The sequence below is a fragment of the Lepidochelys kempii genome, chromosome 5, assembly GCF_965140285.1.
Source record: "Lepidochelys kempii isolate rLepKem1 chromosome 5, rLepKem1.hap1, whole genome shotgun sequence".
Lineage (NCBI taxonomy): Eukaryota > Metazoa > Chordata > Testudines > Cheloniidae > Lepidochelys > Lepidochelys kempii.
The window spans coordinates 18,123,663-18,146,217 of record NC_136384.1 but is presented as its reverse complement, the minus strand read 5'-3'; the positions used below and the strand labels follow the sequence as shown (position 1 = coordinate 18,146,217).

General features: G+C 40.6%; 1 protein-coding gene across 1 annotated transcript in view; it reads right to left on the bottom strand.

The window, feature by feature from the left end:
• Positions 1-22,555, bottom strand: part of DCC (DCC netrin 1 receptor) — a 967,455-nt gene that overhangs the window by 358,095 nt on the left and 586,805 nt on the right. Inside the window, exons 6-8 of the mRNA XM_078852711.1 lie at positions 19,951-20,105; positions 17,450-17,570; positions 15,854-15,869 (exon numbers count right to left, since the gene is read on the bottom strand). Of these exons, the coding sequence (XP_078708837.1) occupies positions 15,854-15,869; positions 17,450-17,570; positions 19,951-20,105 (292 nt within the window). The remainder of the gene's footprint in view (positions 1-15,853; positions 15,870-17,449; positions 17,571-19,950; positions 20,106-22,555) is intronic.

Sequence of the window (22,555 nt, the reverse complement as noted above, 5' to 3'; positions counted from 1 at the left end):
GGGCAAGGTGTGGAATTAGCCCAGTGATAATGATCCTGAACACTTGTGGAAGCGTTTCATTCTCAAACATTAATTCACTCTACCGAGGCTAGATGGTTTCCTCTAAACTTCTGTACCAATCAGTAATATTTTCTTTCATTTTATACCCGAAAGGATGGAGCTCAGGTACAGCTGATCATATGCTGTGAACAAACGCATCACCAGTTTTCGATCAAGCAGCATCCTAAGTGGGCAGCTTGTGTGACGGCATGCTCTCTTCTTCTAAATCTTTTAGAGTCAGGGAGCAGAGCCAGCAACTGAACATTACTGACAAAAAATGCCTAATGATCAGCTTGCTGTTTCCCCACAAGCAAAACATGCTCAGATATGTCTAAGCCTTTCTTGCCTTTGAACAAACAGCTACTCAAAAGAAAGGCTTCCAGCTTTAAATCCTTCCTTTCCCGTTGTGAGGATGACAGGCTAGAACACTAGTTATAAAACCAGTCAGTACTCGGACAGCTTGCAATGAATGTGGTGATCTTATTACAATGGGGCTTAGTGCTGCCGCTCCATCTAAGCCTCCATTAGAAACTAGCATGTTTCGGAGAAAGTGGAGGGTTAACTCTTGGATTAAATTTCCCTGAGCTGACACATGGCATGTAAAGTCAGAGCCCCAGTACATATAACTCAAGTCAGCAAAACGATGTGGTAAGCACACTTGTCTAACCTAGAAGGAAAGAAACAATTTGGAGTAAACAAGTCCACCTATCCTAGGTACTTACATGACCCCACACCTCCATTACTAGAGTATTTGGGTACCTCACAGTCTTTATTGTATTTATCGTCATCACTCCTGTGAGGTAAGGAAATGCTATTATCCCCATTTTACAAAGACTTGAACCCTGGTCTCACAAGTCAGTGCCCTAACCACTGAAAAAGTCTTCCTCTGTAAGACACTGACTGGAGAATGGAGGAGAATAGCCACATGTGGAGGTGGGAAATCCTCTGGAAAGGCATAGATCCCTTTACAAGGGCCACCAGAGTTCCAGAACAGCAAGAATTCCTGCTTCTGAGCAATTCTTAATTTTTTTTTTGAGCTTAAGGAAATTCCTATGTAAAAATCTGCATCACCCTGGAATTAGGGATGAAATAATTTATCACTTCAGCAAATAAACTCACCAGAGAACATTAGTTAAAAAAATAAAAAGTCTGGAAATTCCAGATTCAGATTTCTACTTCAGAAACAAAACGCACAGTTGATGTCAGACAAAACACCTTAACTGCCTAGCACAATGGCAGACAGTTTACAATGAATGTGGTGGGTGAATAAAATATCTTTAGGGCATACCTACTTTATCTCTCTAACATCTTGGGACCAACACAACAATAACAACACTGCATGTCACACAATGGCACTCCAACAGCAACCAGAGAGAACTTCAGCTACCCACCACAAAAGTTTACCCATTTGTGTCCTAGAAAACATTACCTGCAGTACAGTGCTGAAAAGGCAAAGTTAAGGGTGTTTGGATAATCTTGGACCCTTTCAAATGTTTTAACTTGTTTTTGAAAAGTGTAACTTTATTTTGAAATACCATAGCTTTCAAATATTTGTGTTTGTTCTGAGAAATCTACAGTGCTCTCTTAGGGATTTCTTTCATGGAAGTGATAGAATATTTTAATCTTAACTCCAGGTTAGTGAAGTTACTTTACCTGGGGAGATTAAAAATGATCCAGACAAAGCTCTTAAAGGTAGATTTAGCTATACTTGTAAACAATTTAGAGTTTACAGTTGCCTCCAATGTGATTTATATGGAAAAGTATATTACCATTTTGCACCTAGCTATCCCTACCTCTTAAATTTACAAATTATTGTGTGGAAGTTGCTTATGCTCCCTAGCCTCCATATATAATCTTTAAACTATAACATGGCACAAAGGGAAATGCTAGACTTGTTGACACATTGCTGCAATTGTGCATAAATTCCTTGTTGAACCTACACTTATTCCTTCCCAACATAACCACTGAAATTTCACATTTTTATAGGTGCTTTTTGTTATTTTCAAGCCTGGGTGCAAATGTCAGCGTATTCAGTTCCACATTTAAGAACTCAAGCTAGCACTAAGGCACACAAAATGGGTTTCTAACTACCTGTAGTAAATGTTAACATGGGTACCCTAATTCACCCTATTGATCAAGAAATATTTGTGGAGGATAGGTGGAATATTAAGATTCTAGGAGAACTGTGATTGTCAAGAGGGAATCTTGTGCTTTGTTTTAAATCTCCATTCCCCCCAAAAGGAGCCCAGCTTCCAAACTTCAGTGTATAAATTGGGGTACTCAAGTTAACATTTACTGTAGGTACCCAGATACCCATTTTATGTGCCTTGGTTCTAGTTTGAGTGCTCAAAAGTAGATCTGAGTGCCCTGACATATGCACTTATGCTTGAAAATTGAGATCCAGTTGTGTCACTTCCTGCTTTCAAAATAGGTTAGCAGGATAACAACAATCTCCATGATGACTCCTCTGAAACCTGTACTGGAATCACTGTTCAAGTCACATTCACCTCTACTGAATGTCAATGCAATTTCACCAGCGATGTGTATTAGCCCTTCTCCTTTATCATTTTGTTTGGTTTCTTCTCCTCTTGTTCTTTTTTCCTTTCATTTTACAGTCAGCACCAAACACCCTGCAGAAGCTAACTGTTCTGTTTATGGCTAAAATATGCTGATGCAGCTGGGCTTCCTTTAAGCACTTAATTATGTGATACCTTGAACAAAAGATGCAATGACTACTACATCTTCACTGTGTACTTGATTTCCTTTGTTTATGAGTAAATATGTGCACGCGTATATCACATGTATAATGATTGTCTCTTTGTTCTTCACCTGTAATTTAATGTAAAACTCAAAAAATAACCACATAACATTATATATATATTGCTTCATCCATGCAATCGGAAGTCTGCAGTTCACAAGATGGGAAATAAAACAAACCCAATAACCTTCTCAGTGCACATTACTTTTGAGAATTGCCACATTCAGAGATGAGTGGAAACAGATGGATAACTGTTAGATGCAGGTAGCAGTAAACATCAACAATTTGAATTTCCCAAACTTAACTGACATTATAACCTATTAAGGCTTAGCTAAAACTTGACTCAGCAAATTCTGGGGATTTTTTTCTACAGTGCTAGATCGCTATGTAATATGCTATATTACTGTAAGTGAAGACGTAAAAGCCTGAGCTTGTGCCAAACCTGAATGAGAAACTATTATATGAGCTAAAAGAAAAGGAGTACTTGTGGCACCTTAGAGACTAACCAATTTATTTGAGCATAAGCTTTCGTGAGCTACAGCTCACTTCATCGATGCCCACAGTATGCATCCAATGAAGTGAGCTGTAGCTCATGAAAGCTTATGCTCAAATAAATTGGTTAGTCTCTAAGGTGGCACAAGTACTCCTTTTCTTTTTGCGAATACAGACTAACACAGCTGTTACTTTGAAACCTGTTATTATATGAGCTGTTTGTCAGTATATAGGTCTGTTTGTTAGTCTGGGATAGAATTTTGGGTTTGACTTTTTGATACTCTTATACTAATATGTGTAAACAAAGGACAAAGACACTGTGATGTTGCTTCTGCCTAGTCAAATGGATTTATTTGAACAATGGGAATAGATAAAAGCAGTTAAAGTGTTACTCAGAGCACACTTTAAGATTGCCTCAACCCCTATCTGAAGGCAAAATCAAGCAACCAGTCAGAGGGGCAAAAAGGCTTGGAGGGGAGGTATAAAACACTAAAAGACCAAAGAAATGCCCGTCCTGACCAGAGCACAACCTCACTCCTTATCCCTCCCATTGGGTACAAAAGAGGTGGGATGAAGACCCCAGACCCAAAATGGAACATGACCCCAAGTTGTAAGGGGTGGGACTGTGGGTGTGCATTTCAGGTATAATTATGCCTCCTGAGGAGAGGGGGATGAGACACTGGGAAACAAGACTCTGTGGCGTCAGAGTTATGGAATACATGTTTGCTGGAAACAAACCCCAATAAACATTGCATTGTCTACACTTCAGACTTCTGGTCTTCTGCTTTCTGTCCATGTGACAAGAACCAGGGGAAAGGGTGAAGGGAAAGCACCCTAACACCGTTCAAGGAAACATTTGCTTTGCACACAAAAATTCCTCCTTGGAAAATGAGGCTTCCAGGGGTATAACAGTCTAGTCATCCACAAAATGCTTGAATCATAGAATCATATCAGGGTTGGAAGGGACTTCAAGAGATCATCTAGTCCAACCCCCTGCTCAAAGCAGGACCAATCCCCAACTAAATCATCCCAGCCAGGGCTTTGTCAAGTCTGATCTTAAAAACCTCTAAGGAAGGAGATTCCACCACCTCCCTAGGTAATGCATTCCAGTGCTTCACCACCCTCCTAGTGAAAAAGTTTTTCCTAATATCCAACCTAAACCTCCCTCACTGCACCTTGAGACCATTACTCCTTGTTCTGTCATCAGCTACCACTGAGAACAGTTTAGATCCATCCTCTTTGGAACCCCCTTTCAGGTAGTTGAAAGCAGCTATCAAATCCCCCCTCATTCTTCTCTTCTGCAAACTAAATAAACCCAGTTCCCTCAGCCTCTTCTCATAAGTCATGTGTTCCAGTCCCCTAATCATTTGTGTTGCCCTCCGCTGGACACTCCCCAATTTTTCCACATTCTTCTTGTAGTGTGGGGCCCAAAACTGGACACAGTACTCCAGATGAGGCCTCACCAATGTCGAATAGAGGGGAACGATCACGTCCCTCGATCTGCTTGCAATGCCCCTACTTATACATCCCAAAATGCCATTGGCCTTCTTGGCAACAAGGACACACTGTTGACTCATATCCAGCTTCTCATCCACTGTAACCCCTAGGTCCTTTGCCTAGCCATTCCATTCCTAGTCTGTACTGGTGCATGGGATTTTTCCGCCCTAAGTGCAGGACTCTGCACTTGTCCTTATTGAGGACCGATTTCTTTTGGCCCCATCCTTTTAATTTGTCTAGGGCCCCCTGTATCCTATCCCTACCCTCCAGCGTATCTACCTCTCCTCCCAGTTTAGTGTCATCTGCAAACTTGCTGAGGGTGCAATCCACCCCATCCTTCAGATCATTAATGAAGATATTGAACAAAACCAGCCCCAGGACCAACCCTTGGGGCACTCCACTTGATACTGGCTGCCAACTAGACCTGGAGCCATTGATCACTATCCACTGAGCCCGACAATCTAGCCAGTTTTCTATCCACCTTATAGTCCATTCATCCAGCCCATACTTCTTTAACTTGCTGGCAAGAATACTGTGGAAGACCGTGTCAAAACCTTTGCTAAAGTCAAGGAATAACACGTCCACTGCTTTCCCCTCATCCACAGAGCCAGTTATCTCATCCTAGAAGGCAATTAGATTCGTCAGGCATGACGTGCCCCTGGTGAATCCATGCTGACTATTCCTGATTACTTTCCTCTCCTCTAAGTGCTTCAGAATTGATTCCTTGAGGACCTGCTCCATGATTTTTCCAGGGACTGAGGTGAGGCTGAATTGCCTGTAGTTCCCAGGATCCTCCTTCTTCCCTTTTTTAAAGATGGGCACTACATTAGCCTTTTTCCAGTCACCTGGGACTTCCCCCGATCGCCATGAGTTTTCAAAGATAATGGCCAATGGCTCTGCAATCACATCCGCCAACTCCTTTAGCACTCTCGGATGCAACGCATCCGGCCTCATGGACTTGTGCTTGTCCAGCTTTTCTAAATAGTCCCGAACCACTTCTTTCTCCACAGAGGGCTGGTCACCTCCTCCCCATGCTGTGTTGCCCAGTGCAGTAGTCTGGGAGCTGACCTTGTTCATGAAGACAGATACAAAAAAAGCATTGAGTACATTAGCTTTTTCCACATCCTCTGTCACTAGGTTGCCTCCCTCATTCAGTAAGGGGCCCACACTTTCCTTGACTTTCTTCTTTTTGCTAACATACCTGAAGAAACCCTTCTTGTTACTCGTAACATCTCTCGCTAGCTGCAATTCCAAGTGTGATTTGGCCTTCCTGATTTCACTCCTGCATGCCTGAGCAATATTTTAATACTCCTCTCTGGTCATTTGTCCAATCTTCCACTTCTTGTAAGCTTCTTTTTTGTGTTTAAGCTCAGCAAGGATTTCACTGTTAAGCCAAGCTGGTCACCTACCATATTTACTATTCTTTCTACACATTGGGATGGTTTGTCCCTGTAACCTCAATAAGGATTCTTTAAAATACAGCCAGCTCTTCTGGACTCCTTTCCCCCCATGTTATTCTCCCATGGGATCCTGCCCATCAGTTCCCTGAGGGAGTCAAAGTCTGCTTTTCTGAAGTCCAGGGTCCGTATTCTGCTGCGTTCGTTTCTTCCTTGTGTCAGGATCCTAAACTTGACCATCTCATGGTCACTGCCTCCCAGGTTCCCCTCCACTTTTGCTTCCCCTACTAATTCTTCCCGGTTTGTGAGCAGCAGGTCAAGAAGAGCTCTGCCTCTAGTTGGTTCCTCCAGCACTTGCACCAGGAAATTGTCCCCTACACTTTCTAAAAACTTCCTGGATTGTCTGTGTGCTGCTGTATTGCTCTCCCAGCAGATATCAGGGTGATTGACGTCTCCCATGAGAACCAGGGCCTGCAATCTTGTAACTTCAGTCAGTTGCCAGAAGAAAGCCTCATCCACCTCATCCCCCTGGTCCAGTGGTCAATAGCAGACTCCCACCACGACATCACCCTTGTTGCTCACACTTCTAAACTTAATCCAGAGACTCTCAGGTTTTTCTGCAGTTTCATACCGGAGCTCTGAGCAGTCATACTGCTCTCTTACATACAATGCAACTCCCCCGCCTTTTCTGCCCTGCCTGTCCTTCCTAAATAGTTTATATCCATCCATGACCGTACTCCAGTCATGTGACAGGTTTCAGAGTAGCCCCCATGTTAGTTTGTATGCACAAAAAGAAAAGGAGGACTTGTGGCATCTTAGAGACTATCAAATTTATTTAAGCATAAGCTTTTGTGAGCTACAGCTCACTTCATCGGAGGCATGCATGAGTCATGTGAGTTATCCCACCAAGTCTCTGTTATTCCAATCACATCATAATTCCTTGACTGTGCCAGGACTTCCAGTTCTCCCTGCTTGTTTCCCAGGCTTCTTGCATTTGTGTATAGGCACTTGAGATAACTTGCTAATTGTCCGTCTTTCTCAGTATGAGGCAGGAGCCCTCGCCTCTTGCACTTGTTCACACCACAACACATTTCTTCTTTTTCAAGGTTTAAATTAAATAAAATAAAAACAAGGCTTTGAATTTATAGTAAGAGTTCCTATATTAAGTGATAATAATTACACTTAATTGTCTGCAAGTAACTAATACGAGACTAGGAAGTACATCATTTTTCATACTCATAGATAGTCAATTCAGTGCTATTACCTAACAAATTAAATGCTAAAAAATCCTGAAGTGTTAAGACTAAGTGCGCACTTATTCATTCCATCTTGTGATTCTTCTGAAGTTACTATGTAAGGTCAATATACAGTAATGGATATTGTAATTAGCATCACTTAATACAATGTGTTAGCAAAATGCCTTCTAGTTTTCTCCTGACTATTATTTATTACTATTATGTATTATTTATTAAGGAAATAAAAAAAACATATTCATTAGATTCTGTAGCTGGGTTTAAGAAAGAACTATCAATTTAAGAGGACAACGTAGCCTTTTTTATAGTTATTTTTAAATTAAACTATTTGTATATAATTTAATAACTAATACTCTACCTTCTAAGCTATAGATAGGAGATTCTCTCAAACACTACGTTTTCAGAATAAAGTTTGTAAAATTCTATCATATTGCTATTGGGCCTTAATGTTTTCATCTTTGTTATTTTCTAAATTTGAATTTTCAAAAGGTGTCTAAATGACTAAGGAGCCTCAGTCCTGTCAACTTTCAAACAGAATAAGGTTCCTAAGTGAATTAAGTACCTTTTGAAAATGTTACCCTAAAGCCCATTTTCAGAAGTGACTTAGGTGTCCAAGTCTCATTGAGAATCAGTGGAACTTTGGCTCCTAGATAGATAGATAGATAGATAGATAGGTAGATAGATATAGATATATGGGCCCATTACTGTTGTATCTGAGAACCTCTCAATCTTTAAGAACACGCCTCTAATGTAAGGATGTGCTAATATTCCCATTTTACAGATGGGAAATAGAGGCATAGCAACGCTAAGTAACTTGTCCACAGTCACAGAGGAGTCCGTGACAGAGCAAGGACTTGAACCAAGGACTCCCAAAAGCAAAGCTAGTGCCCCCACCACTGGATCATCTGTCCTCATTAAATCACTTTTGAAAATGGACTCTGGAAATTGCTCCTTGTGATGGCTTACTACAGCCTGAAGTTGGCAGCCTTCAGCAAGGCACACATCTTCTATCAGGCTTTCAGCACAGATAGTTTTAGGCTGGGCTCTGTCACAAGGCAACTTAAGTGGAAATGTTTTAAACCAAAAATAATTTGGCTAACTTAGCATTTTTGCATGGCTTCATTATAAATTCACAGTCATGATATTATGGTGAAGGCCATCATAAAATACATAAACAAAATTTATATTTATCCTTATTATTACTGCTTATATGGTGCTTTACATTTGAACAGCACACTAGCTATGCATATTAAAACAAGGGCAATCAGTTCTCAAGTTTCAGGGGATAAACACGTCATGATGGGGTCAGGAAGCCATTCCCCATCTCATTTATGGTAGTGTACACCTGGCTATATGCTTTATGTTAGGATTTTTTGGCTTTCCCCTGAAGCTTCAGTTAGTAGCCACTGATGGAAGCAGGATTCCAGGCTTGATAATGACATAGTAAATTCTCAATACACCCGCCATCAATTAGTATACACATTGAGAGAGATGGCCCTAGCTCCGACCTGCCACAGGTGAGCAGCGGTGATTACACCACACACTCATACAACTCTGCCCCCAAACACCGCTCTGTCTGCAAAGAGAAGACAAGGAGATAAAACGTATTCTTTTGCAGCGTGCACTGCAACTTATGAGAGCTCTCTTGTCATTCCCACTCCTCCTCCTCCTGTACCACTCGACCTCTGGCTAACTTACAGGAAATAGCATTGTAAACTTTGCTAGTCCCTTTGCACATCACAGATGACAAACTCCAGCTCATTCTTCCTTCCTCTGAGGAAAAATGTAAGGGTTTGTCTGTTAAATATGTTGACCTGGAGGAAAAAAATGGGGAAACATGAGTATAAGGCTAAAAACAGCGATGTAGTGGGTGGATGTAGCATCACTGAGCCCGCCTGTCCCACCAGCCTGCATTCCCCTTACTCTGTGCTGCTGTGACAGGCTTTCAAGCCCCCTTCCTGCACACACACAGGTAAAGACACACCCAGATGCAGCTATATTCACACAGATGCTGAGATCAGCTCTGCATGGGATAGCTCAGCTAAGGATTGCCCAGCATGCAAGTGCACACCCCCTCTGGAATGTAAACCAAAAATTGTACTGTCTTGCGCTGCACAGAGAACCATACAGTGTAAATTCATAAAGTTTGCCCTCTCCCTCAATGTGGAGAGATATATGCAACAGCTTTCTGCCCCAAGTATGAGTTCCACATTGGTTTTAGAGACAAAACAAAACAAATATATTAACTACAAAAGATAGATTTTAAGTTGTTATAAGTGATAGCAAACAGATCAAAGCAGATTACCTTAGTAAATAAACAAAAATCATGAAGTGACCTTAACATACTAGATAGATAGGATATAAATTAGCAAATTCTCACCCTGAATGATAAACAGGCTGGCACATACTTAAGGCACAAGCTGCCTTGGCTTTTTCAGGTTTTCATACACAGGATAAAAATCCTTCTAGCCTGGGACCATCACTTCCCACAGTTCAGTCTTTGTTTCTCAGGTGTTTCCAGGTGTGTTGTTGTAGAGAGAGTGAGGTCCCCCCATGATGTCATTTCCCCCCTTTTATATCTTCTCCCCACTTTCTGGAAAGCTCTTTCGCTGTGACCTGGGTCAAACAGTTCCACTGCATAGTGCTATCTCTGAGAGGTTTCTATTGTACACGGTTCCTGGGGTAATCCTTGTTTGTGTGCATCTCCGCAATAAAACCATTAACATTGTGTGACCTTTTTACTGTCATCCGAAAGGTTGCTTGTGGGTGTTTTCAACCTCACAACATGGTTCAGTAACACATACACAGCCAAACTTCACAACTTCACATATGATGATAGCACATACAATTCAACTACATATTACTGTCTAGCAGATCAAGACTTTTAGACACCCCACAAGGCATACTTTGTATAAGGCATATCCTAATTACATGGCAGTGGTGAATATTGGGGTGTCAGGATGTCACCGTACCCTATACTAAATTGCCAAGGGGGCAACAACCAGCTGCAGCAGCACCCTCTGCCCCAGCACTGCAACCCTAAACCTGGCCTAGTTAGAAGGCAAGGCCCAGAGAAAGGGGAGGGGGAGACTTGAGTGTGGCAGTTTCTGCCCCAAGGGGCTGGGCCTGGCTTCCCACTCCAGACATTGCAACCTGGTAGATGGGTATGACCCTACCAATTTCACGGATGTGAAAAATGTGTCATGGACCATGAAATCAACCCTCCCCCATGAAATCTGATCTCCCTTGCTGCTGGGATCCCAGGGCTCCTAGCTGCTAGTCTGGCCATGCTAGGGGGCAATAGGAGTTGTCCTTCCCCTGCACTGCCACTCTTGGTGGGGCGATCAGATCCACCTCCAGAGGCAGTGCAGAAATGAGGGTGGTATATCCTCCCCTGGGGGCTTCCACTCCTGGTGGCTGCAGCTGGGGCGGGGGCAGCCCAGGCTCGGGGCTTCTTCCCCCTGCCACTCCAGCTGGGGGCTTGTAGCCCAGTGGGCTAGCTTGCCTTTATTATAGTCACTGCTTTGCGTTATATTCTGCTTTGCATTATATTCAGCAGTAATGCAACAGGTACATGAGATACATCTAAGGCTCGCCTGCTTGCTTGCCTATATATCTTTTCTTATTTTCTTATGGGCTTGATTATTTGTTTTATTATAATAGGTTTATATTATAGACTATATTTTGGCTGTAATGCAAGGGACATACAAAAAGTCCTGTATGTTGAGCTAAAGCAAAGTTAGCATACATGTTTGGGACCTTTCACCTAGATACATGGTGGTGAGCTAAAGCATGAGGTCCTTATATGGTTGTGACCTTTAACATAAAGGATGCATTGAAGTAGGTTGGCATAGGGGGCTTCCTAAATTCATACCCTATTAAACTTAACAGGTACACCACAACATGGAAGTTGGAAAGAACTGAAATAACCGGTTAGGACAGAAATAACAAATGTGATACCTAACCACAAAAGGGCCATAGTAACAAATTGACATATACGATAATAAGTTGAAATCATTGATACACTACTCTATAGAAAAAAGACACTCCAACATTAGTAAGGTGAGGAAATACAAATAAGGAAAAGGGAAAAAATCCCCTACTGAATATGCATGAAACATAATGGCATCAGCGTAACGTACTATAAAAGTGGCATCCCAGCCTAGGGGTGGTAGGAAAAAGATGTAGCTCTTGGGAAGTGCCGGAATGATGGCCACTGGTGATGAGGGAGAAGGTGATGATGATGAGGAAGATGACGGCTAACATTTCAGGTTGTTCCACAAGGGATGGTGTGAGTATATGGATGTGCAGATGTACATTCTGTAGTATCTCTATCTACTTTACTGAGAGTGTTTGCAACTGTGCTAAATAAACTATATTTGTAAATATAAAAGAGTTCTTACAGTGTAAGTGTTGCAACTGTGCACATCGGGGTTCCCAACTATATAATAATTTAAACAATACTGGGCCTGATCTTGGGACAAGAACCTGTCAACCTCAGTTTAATAACTGGGGATTCCTAAGTAATCAACATAATTAATACACAATCTAAAGATCAGGCAACAGACTTCCTCCACTGCTCTATCTGGGGCAGCCTGGGCTCTGGGCTTCCTCTTGGGGCTTGGGGTGATCCAGTAGGGACTTCTGCCCTGGGGCTTCTTCCAGTGCTGGAGCACCCATTTTTCCTGAGGTGCCCAAACTGTCAGGGGTCCCTGCCTTAATCTGTCCCTGGTGTGGATTAGCAGCTAGGAGCCCCTGGCTGGGGCACTCCCAGCAGCATGGGGAAGATCCTACCCACCTCCAGGAACCTCCTCTAACTGCAGGAAGCTTGGAGGGTGCTGCTTTCAGAGCCCAGCTCTGAAGGCAGCACAGAAGTGAGGTTGGCAATCTTGGGATACCCCTTCAACAACTTTGCAACACCCTCCCCCCCCCGCCCATGATCTCCTTTTTGGTCAGGACACCCCCACCCACCCCCCCGGTTACAACACCATGACATTTCAGATATAAACATCTAAAATTGTGAAATTGAAGTGAAGCTTGCCAAAAGTTTTCTTTTTAACCCTCAATGCTCCATAGTCTGTAGTTTGAAACTGCCTCTCCCATTTCCTGTAGCAGTGGATGGACACAAAATAACTGATTATTAAAATATTTCCAGTACAGTATATCCTCCTTGTGTAACATAAATAGCCCATGTAGTTTCCTGTTGTCTAGTTATTTTATGTAACAGATGATTTTCTTTATCTTTCTGTTTTCAAATTAGCTACTTCTTATAATGTCTGGAGCTCCCAATGGTAAATAATATTCTCACGTATCCATGGTAAAGTGTATATCCATAAGTTAAAATTTGTTTAACAAGGAATTTATTAAAAAAACATAATTGACAATTATCCATTTATGTGAGTTGATTATTTCAGGATTATATTGATTAGTTTCTTTATCTGTTTTTGCACACTATGGAGTAAATAATTCTCCTCCCGCTGCTCCCTCCTACCCCCACCAAGCTATTTGAAGGATGGATCTGAGTGAAAGTATGGGCATTAAGATAATAATTGTTTGCAGGTTCTTTGGAGAGAATTTTCCTCTGGGATCATGTCCATCATATCTGCGGTCATGCATGTCCATGATATTTATTTTTTTAGATGTACAAATGATGTTTTTTACAGTTCTAAAAATAAACAATTCACTAACAAAAACCTCACTATTAACCATCCTGTTCTCTTCATGAAGTACATACTGGGGGCTTTATCTAGAAAACCTCTAAGGTGGACAACGGATCCTACAGATTATAGAAGGTCCACAGGGATGGTCCTTCTTTAGTGGAAGCAGGAACAAAACAGGGTAGCTTTGGAGCATAGGCGGAGGCTGAAGAACCCAGGAAAGCTGAGCTGTAGAAGATGATAGAGTTAAACATTTTGGAAACAAAGTGATTATTTATTATTTTAAGGGATACAAAGGGGATGGTTATTACAGGAGAATGATTGCAGCCTTCATTATGGAAAGAAGAGCAATTTCTCCAATATGTAATTCAAAGATGATGAAATGTTAAATACAGTGCCTCCATAACTATAATCTCAGCTAAAAGCTAAAATTTCAATTAATTTTCCCAGGAGGCTCACTTGCTCCCCAATGTCTAACCAATATATATTTAAATAGCATTTAACATTTTAACAATTCCATCTGGAATTCTAGAAGAAAGGTTATAATCTGTGTAAACTCACTACCCATTTAGCTTGCATTACTCATTTCAGTGTTGTCTAGTTTCAACTCAGCATACCACTGTATTTACACTGAACATAATTTATGGGTCTGAATCAGATCTCACACTGGTTTTATAGTTGACATCAGTGGTGTTACTCCTGTATACCAGGAGTAACTGCTGTTTAAGTCAGCTCAGAATCAGATGATCAAGCTACACGTTTGTGTAATGACAACAGAAAGATTTGGTATCAGAGCAGGATCACAGTAACTAGAGACAGAAAAGAATCTTAAGATCTTCTGATTTACCCCCTACCAGACACTATACTGGATATCTCCAATAGACTATGCATCAGGCATTTGAATAGATGACACACCTAATTTTAAGTTCATAGGCTGGCCAAGAATATTTGCAACTAACTAAAATGCCAGTAGCCATGATTTTACGAATCTCATGGAGGATAAATGGTCATCTATTTATTTTCTCCATAATGTTACTTTAGAGAATAAAAAGATTATTAATTTACGTAGGGGCTTTTTGATAAACCTGATCTTGGCTATCAGAAAAAGAAAACTCTGTTAGCTCTTTTACATGTCTTGGACTCTGTTCCCTCAAAATTAATGGTTACAAAAAGGGGTTGGTAACTATTTATAAAAGACTATATTGAAACTTCATTAGGCTCTTGTAAATACTCACCAACAGAGAATACTGGATTTAACAGGTCATTGTCTATGCCTTAACAAGAAGCAGATTGTCACAGTTGCTAGGGGTAACCCTTAGTTTGAGGCCTGTGGACAGGCCAAAACTGAACAGCTGTGCAGTGCAGAGCTCACACTGAGTGTGAAAGATATGGTGACCGTATATTGACTAAATTTAAACAGAGAGGGCTATGTACTTCCCACCATGGTCGGCCCCAGCACTTAATTTGTATTTATAGCTGGCTTCTCTGCCATCTGTGCATGCTGGCCTTCTCAACATCTCGGAGGAATTGGAGTGGCATTGTTTGAAGATCTGATTAAATAGCTAGGAAAAAGTAATCCATCATTTATAAAGGGAAATGGAGACAGTTACAATAGTATCCCGTAGCTCTTTAGGATTTTGTCTTCATTTTCTTTTACTTTCATTCTAATCCAATGCCAAACACAATAAACACTGACCAAAAGTACAGAATTTACTGACAGCATTTGAACATCTAGGTGGAAACAGTAATGAATTCTCCCATTTCCTTCAGACTGGTCCTATTGATAAATAAAACTACATTATAGTTCACGATGGCCCCTTTTCTCCAGGGTTGCACCTGTCTAAATATATTCCAGAAGCATGAGCTAAATGCAAGATTCAGCTTTAAAAAAAAATCAAACCCTTCCTCCCCACCCACCCCCACAAAAAACCCTTTTTTCCCCCCATTATGATGTTTAATAGGGATGAAGTTATTTTTAGGTACCATTATATTGTTCTGCTCCCAGCTGCCCATCTTAAATATCGGTGGGGTTATGTGCTATGTATAGTTACTGTGCCAAGGTTTTTTCTTTAAGCACCTTCTTATGTTCATGTTTCCCCCAACGGAAAGGTAACACTCTGCACAGAAGGAGAGAAATACTCATCTGGCTTGATTCTGCACTATGCAGGTGCAGAGTGCTGAGTGCATAAAGGCCAAGTAAAAAAGTGATGAGCCATACCGGGAGCACAAGTGTAGCCTGATCCTGCTGTGCAGACATCCAGTCTATTAATAGCATGAGTCAGGCCTAAGAGGAGAGTTGTACAGTGAAGTGCCTCATTACCACAATGAGGATGAAAATCATGCCTCTGTCCAGGGTTCCCATGAAGCAATGTCACTGCGTAGCTGCATCCCCTGCTAGCAGGCACAGCTCACAGTGGGGGATTACTGCACAAGGGAGCTGGCTTGGGATGTGGGCTGGGAAGTGATCCATGGCTTCCCCAGGTGCTGCCGGAGTTGCATTTTGGACATGGGTTGGTTGGAGAAAGAATGAGTGAATGAAGGAGGGATTGGATAGCAAGGGAGAGGGAATGGGAGTGACAAACTGCTAAGAGGTTTAAAATTTGAGCTCAAGCAGTTATTCATTCTGTACTCAGGAACAAAGATAGAGAAAGGACATTGGTCCTGTTCCCTTTTCTGTTTACCGTGTGTACTTGTTGTGAGGGAAATGCTATGCCAGGGACTCGAGACTAGTGAGGACCTAGCAGTTAACCCTGGTTGTGCCCACCTGGAGTTACCACTTGCATTTGCACTGCAGTGCAACTACCTGGCACATTACTGCCCACAGGGCAAAGGCTTGCAGTATCATAGCCTTTCAGGAAATCAATGGTCTTTAACAACACATTACAATGTTACTAGAGTGTTCCATATTACTTGTCTAAAACACTACAGTGGGTGGGTGTGTTACTGTAGTTATGGCCCACTAGTGGAGAACACTGTTTTTGTTTTTGTTTTTTTCAAATTATGGCAGCGTTTAAGTAAAGCTTTACAATTTTAAAATTATTCTGTGCACACTTTTCAAAACAAATTCTATAGCATGTGCTATAAAACAGGTCAAACAAGATGATGAAAGTGGTCCTTTCTGGTTTTAAAATCTATCAACAACTATGAACTGCCAATTTTCTACTTTTTCCAGTCCAGGTCAGGGTGTGAATGAACTATGGCTGCATCTACGCCACAAGCTAGGGTGGTGATTCCCAGCTGGCAAAGACATGCCTGTGCTAGCTCTCATCCAGCCAGCATGCTAAAAATAGTAGCATAGCTATGGCAGCATGGGTAGCCACCCCAAATATGTACCTGTGGGGTCCAGGTGGGGTTAGTGCTGGGGGCATCTAGCCCATGACACTCCTCATCACTTATCGTACTATGGCAGCTACACTATTATTTTTAGCACACGAGCTCAGAGAGAGCTAGCTCAAGTATTTCTACCTGGGCTGCGAATCACAGCCATAGCGCCAAGTGTAGACATAGCCTATATTTCTGAATATTCACTTGCTCACAGCTTAATGACACAATTCTACATAATTAACAAACACAGCAGAACCCACTTCAAGTAAATAACTATCATATAAAACACAGAAAGCACATTAAAGGCATTTATACATGTTTTACCTTACCTGGTTTAAAATGAATACATAGTTTTTATGTATTTACAGTTTAATATTCCATAAAGAAATAAACCCCATCGGTATTGGCACAAGAAAGGACAATTTATAATTCTTGTGAAACTACTCATTTCTGGGCCACAGAAACACACTTTTGTTCCCTTGTTGTATAAGAGACACCAGCCTTTCAATCAGTCCTCTTTGCTACCCCTACCATCACAGTGCTAAATTTCACCTACCTTTTCCCCTATGACAAATATTCTGAGTGTTCGCTGAGGAGCCATACAATATTTTATTCTCCATTCCATTTGGACTATTTCTTCCATCTCCCCCCTCCACACACACACACTCCCCCTGGCCCTTTATAATCCCCAACCTCTTCTCATATTTCAGCAAGATGAAACCAGTGGTTGAAAGGGAAGACACTGTCTTTGATTTTTCATGCTGAGATTCTGACCTCCAGTGTCACTTCAGGGATGCACCCAGCATCTGTAATTGTCCCAGTGACAGAGAGTCTCAAGGTTACACCAAGACAGACCTGCATCTCCCCTAGTGCTAAGGAACACACTGTTATAAGTCAAGCCAGCCAGCTAGCTAAATATTTTTTAACATGGCTGAGAATAAAGTGTGGGGGGAGGAATAGTAGATGCCCAACTAGGATTTATGCTAATTGTATTAATCACTGATATGATTCTCTGTGTCCTTTGTATCTTACCCGGCTCAGGGATGATTAGCTGTGCGCTGGTCTGTGCATTCCCGGCATCATTTTCAGCTACACACTGGTAAAAACCTTCATCTGACTTTACAAGGCCCAGAATCCGCAAGTTGCTGCCACCCTAGAGAGACAAAGAGGGGAAAGGGAGGAAAATAATTAGAAAAAAACTGTCAAACTGAATGTCGCTTACTAAGGAGCTTCAACAATATTTTGTTTGTGAAACAAGAGCAGAGAGTACTAGGAAACATCAGCCTCCGTTCATAATGTCTTTGTCTCCAGTGGATTGTAATAAAATGCACATTCATCGCAATCAACTGATTCTTTTTGTTCTCTTTGCACCACTCTGTTACAAGGATGGTGCTTGTGCCCTTATTCACGCTGGGACAGAGGAGGGCCAGCCCAATACCTTATGCAACAATTAAACACCATATTAAAAGCTAGAGTGGGACTTGAGTGGGGAACAGGGCTTTGTATTGGCTCTTTGCAGCAGGGGAGATAAAAAAGAACTTCCAACTTTTGTACCTTATGTATAAACAGCATTCTGAAGGTCAGATCCTACATCATGCCATGAGACCCAAAGACCAGCAGCAACAGAAGGGTCACTCATTGTGTGCTGCTGATGGGCAGGATTTCAGTTTTAGCTGCTGCTAGCACTAGCAGAATTAAGTGATGTGGCAAATGTTGGCTTCTTAGGGACAATTCTTTGCATAAGAAAATGCTGCAAGAGAGATTCCCTTGCTATAAATATTTCTTCAGGAAATAAAAATTGAAAGGATAATTCCCCTCCACATTATAATAATAATAAAGGGACTTTCCATTCCTTGGCAAGTACACTGATTGCTGTCTGATCCTCCTCATAACAAACAGTGATGCTGCATAAAGTAGCATGAACTTGTGATTCCATATAACTAACTGAGTAAATCTTCTCCACAAGAAAAATATGGTAAAAACCAACCTTTAGTCATTGGAAGAAGTTTAATTTACAGGAACATAGTCCATTTCATTGATTATAATGGGCATTCACTAGGAAATTGGCACTAAATATTGCAATCTGATCTATATGAATGAGACATGCTAACTTTCTTATACCAAAGTCATCAAAAGAAAAATATTATCTCATGGCCTGTGGATATTTTTATCATGCTGTAACAAAAGATAGATATATTAGGGATGAGATTTTCCAAAGCACTCTACAGTGTCTCAACTCTGCTCCCACTGAAATTAGTGATAAAGCTATCGTTAACTTTCATGAGACTAGTTACGCCAATGCTTTTGAGAATTCCACCATTGATGTTTAACTTTTAATGCCCCACATATAATGCTATTTGGGTAATAAAAGATGGGAATGTGACATGGTATCACACTACCTATTATGTGCTATGGCGACAAACTTGTGTCATATGATAATGGTCATGTCAAATGACCATTATCATGATTAATGTAATTGTGGTGAAAATACTTTGCATTTGAAGAAACTGATGGATCATCATTGAAAGATCAAGTTCAGCAAATATGTTCTAAAACAGATTTGAAAACAATGCAGGGAGGGATGCCAGTTGAATGTCATACCTGTGGCAGAAATATCTGTTTCACTTTTAACTCCTATGAAAAGAAATTGCTAAGAAGCTGCAAGATCTGCACACTTCTGTGAATTCCAAATGGCATTTGTTAGCTCCCTTTTAAGAGCTCTACCTTTCTCACTTACGATTACTTAAAATGCGTACTGCAGTGTATCCTTAAAACAGACGCTTAAGGATATTAAGCCCCGTTTCCCCTTTGTCCGAGTTTATCCCCGTTGTTGCATTGTGGCTCACAGCCTGTTTTCTCTAGCTAGAAAGGCCCCATGCAGATGTGTGAAGTATCGCTAACCTCCATTGTAATTGTTGATCCGCTATCTTCAAATTTAAACATATCTATTTTTAGAAGGACAGATTAAGAAGTTGTGCATTTAACAATAAGTACACTTGATGACTGACCACTGTTGTATTCTTCATCCGCCCACATTCACTTCCTTCCCTTTGTTTGTCATCCCTTACTAACTTATGTCTGAAAGTGTAATCTCCTCGGAGCAGGGATTTATCATTTTTTGTCTGTAGTAAAGCATCATACATGACACTGATGGCACTTTATCAATAATAGGTGATAAATAATAATTTAATTGAAAATATGACATGAAGTTATGGTCAATGCTCTGTTCTGGAGGAGAGCCTAAACAAAAATCTAAACCACTGTTGAATGAAAGAGTAAGGGCCTGATCCAAATCCCAGTGAAATCAGTGGGCTTTGGGTCAGATGGTAACAGTGCACTCTGGTGCTATATCCCCTTTGTCCACCAGGAGGCAGGAGAGATTTTTAATCAGTTTTGCTTAGTTTTGCTTGTTTCCTGCTTCTGCTAAACTAGTTAAAACACTGGTTATGAAAAGAAGGAACAAATCAGAAATAAAAACATACTTTAAAATAAGTCAAATAGTGAATTTGCAATGACAAAAATCAGATAATTACCACTATCTGAAAATAATCACTAGGAATGACCACTTCTCCATTCTTGATCCAATCCACGGTAGGGACAGGCTTACCAGAGACAGCACATTCAAACTCAATGTCCATACTTTCATAGGCATAGAGGTTTGAAGGGTGATTTAAAAACCACGGAGGAACTGCAAAGAGAGAGATAAAAACCAAAACAAATAGTGAGTGGATGTGAATGTAAATTTAGCAACCTAATAATTTCACTAGGCCTGGAAAATATTAGACAGAAATAGAAAACATATCTGCAAATCAAATTACTTCCCCAAGCCCTGTTTTTTTTTTTTTTTAAAAAATCAAATACCAGGGAAAACATTTATTTTAGTGAATACAATTTAACAGTCATATGATTTTTACAAAAAGGAAAGCTTAAAAACCCAGTATGGAGAGTATGTAAGATTTGTGTGAAATATACACAATAAGCACCTTGAGTAACCAGGGGTCTGATCCAAAGCTCATTCAATGGACCAGGTGCCAAAAGCATGCACATTAATATGCAGGTAAGTAGCTTTTAGATAAGTACACAGTGCAGAATGAAGTATATTTAGGCTTGAGAAAACAGTTTCATATAACCAAGTGGAACTTATGACTGGATTTACAAAATATGAGGATTTCACTAATAAGAATGAATTTTGTCCATGATGATAGAAAGAAGAAACAATCTGGATTATTTTTGCTGAGGACAAATGCTTATTAAGATAGCAATTATCTGTTGCCTTGTACTACTATAATGTATTCCCACTTTTGCAGTATGGTATATGATATGCTAATTTAATTTAATTTCATCATTACCATAATACTGGTATGATGGAGATTTGCAATTTGAGGAAAACTGTTAATAACATCAAATTTCTAATGAGATCCCTGTCACAGAAAAAACAATTCACATACAGTTCATCATCTTTCACAGGGGAACAATGTTCACTATTTTGAATATTCATAGTTGCTAGGAAGCCAGATTACATTCATTTCTAGGTAGCATCCATGGCTTCTCATTTGAACAGAAAATGCAATTGTATTTCTCAAGCAACCATTTCCAATGTCTGATTTATAATATATCTAAATCCATTAAAAGCGGGGGGGACTGACATGAAAAGACTATTAAGGTTGCAAAATCACACACTCAAAAGTTAGGAAATATCAGAATTAAGATTGCTTGTGCAACCTTAATATGACTCCTTGTGCTTATACATTATGTGTCTGTCTTTAATTAAATGGCCACAGGTCTCCTGCTTCTTTTAGTGCACAGAATGGACATGACTCGCTTTATTAGCCATTATTCAATATTTTGTTTTCTCCTCATTGTTCAACATGTGGCCCTATGCCTTTTTATTATTTATTTGGCATACGCAGTCCAGTCAAGCCAAGCCACAGAATTCTTATCAAGGATGTTCAAGGCACAAAGACCTCCAGGAAACTGCAGTTCTCAACAATGTGTATCATAGCTTGTGGCTGCCCACATTGACATAGTAGATTGTCTCTGAACCACTACCGACATTCCACTGCAGCCTTATTTACTGCATACTGTTCAAACCCAGTTCTCAACATAGAATTAAAAATTTCCTCCTGGGCTTTTCTATGGCACTCATCACTATAGTTTCTGCCCACTTCAAATTAATTAATTAATTTTCATAACATCCCTGTGAGGTGAGGGCAAGTATCCCCATTTCACAGATGGGGAGCTGCGATACCAAGACCTTTAAGAAATTAAAGGTCAAAGATGTCCAATAATTTTGGTTGCCCAACTTGCAATGCCTAGGATCTGATTTTTTTTCAGAGTATACAGCACTATATAGCACTTTACATGTTCAAAACTCAGCTTTCACAGACATCTATTGCAGTTGTGAGTGCTCAGCACTTCTGCAAATTAGACCTCAGGATCTCAAGTTGGCCACCTAGAAAATGAAGAACACTGTGGCCACCTGTGTAAAGTTTTGCTTAAGTGACTTACCCAAAATCACATAGGAAATCTGTGGCAGGCAGAGATAGAATCCAGTTCTCCAGGGTGGCATTTAATTGCCTTAACCATGAGTCCATCCTTACTCTTCCTGCAATCTCCTGCCTCACTCACTACATACCTTCAACTTGTGCAACAAAGGAAGTAATGTTATGACTCAGGAATCCTATGTTCTACTCCAGGTTCCAAGGAGAATATTATCTAGAAGTTATATAGACTCTTCTGCCCAGGACCCTTGAAACCCTCAGAACTTCTCAATGCCAGGGTTCACCATTCGATAACAGCAACTCCTATCAGACCTGATAAACTCACTACATCTAACATGACCTCCTGAGGTCCCTTCCAACCCTGATATTCTATGATTCTATGACACTTCGATATCATTTATTCACAGATAATATCAAGGCATTAAATGAAAGCCACAGTGACACACTAGTCACCATTAGCATTGTGAGATGTATCTACAGATGGTGTGTAAATTATGTGTACCTACTAAAATATATTTTAAACTGTGTAACAAGGCAAAGATAATAAACAGGTTTTCTGCCAGACAAAAGAATGGCCATTCACCTACTCCTATGTCTGATGTAAATTAAGAATTGTAAGCCAAACACAATGGGAGCT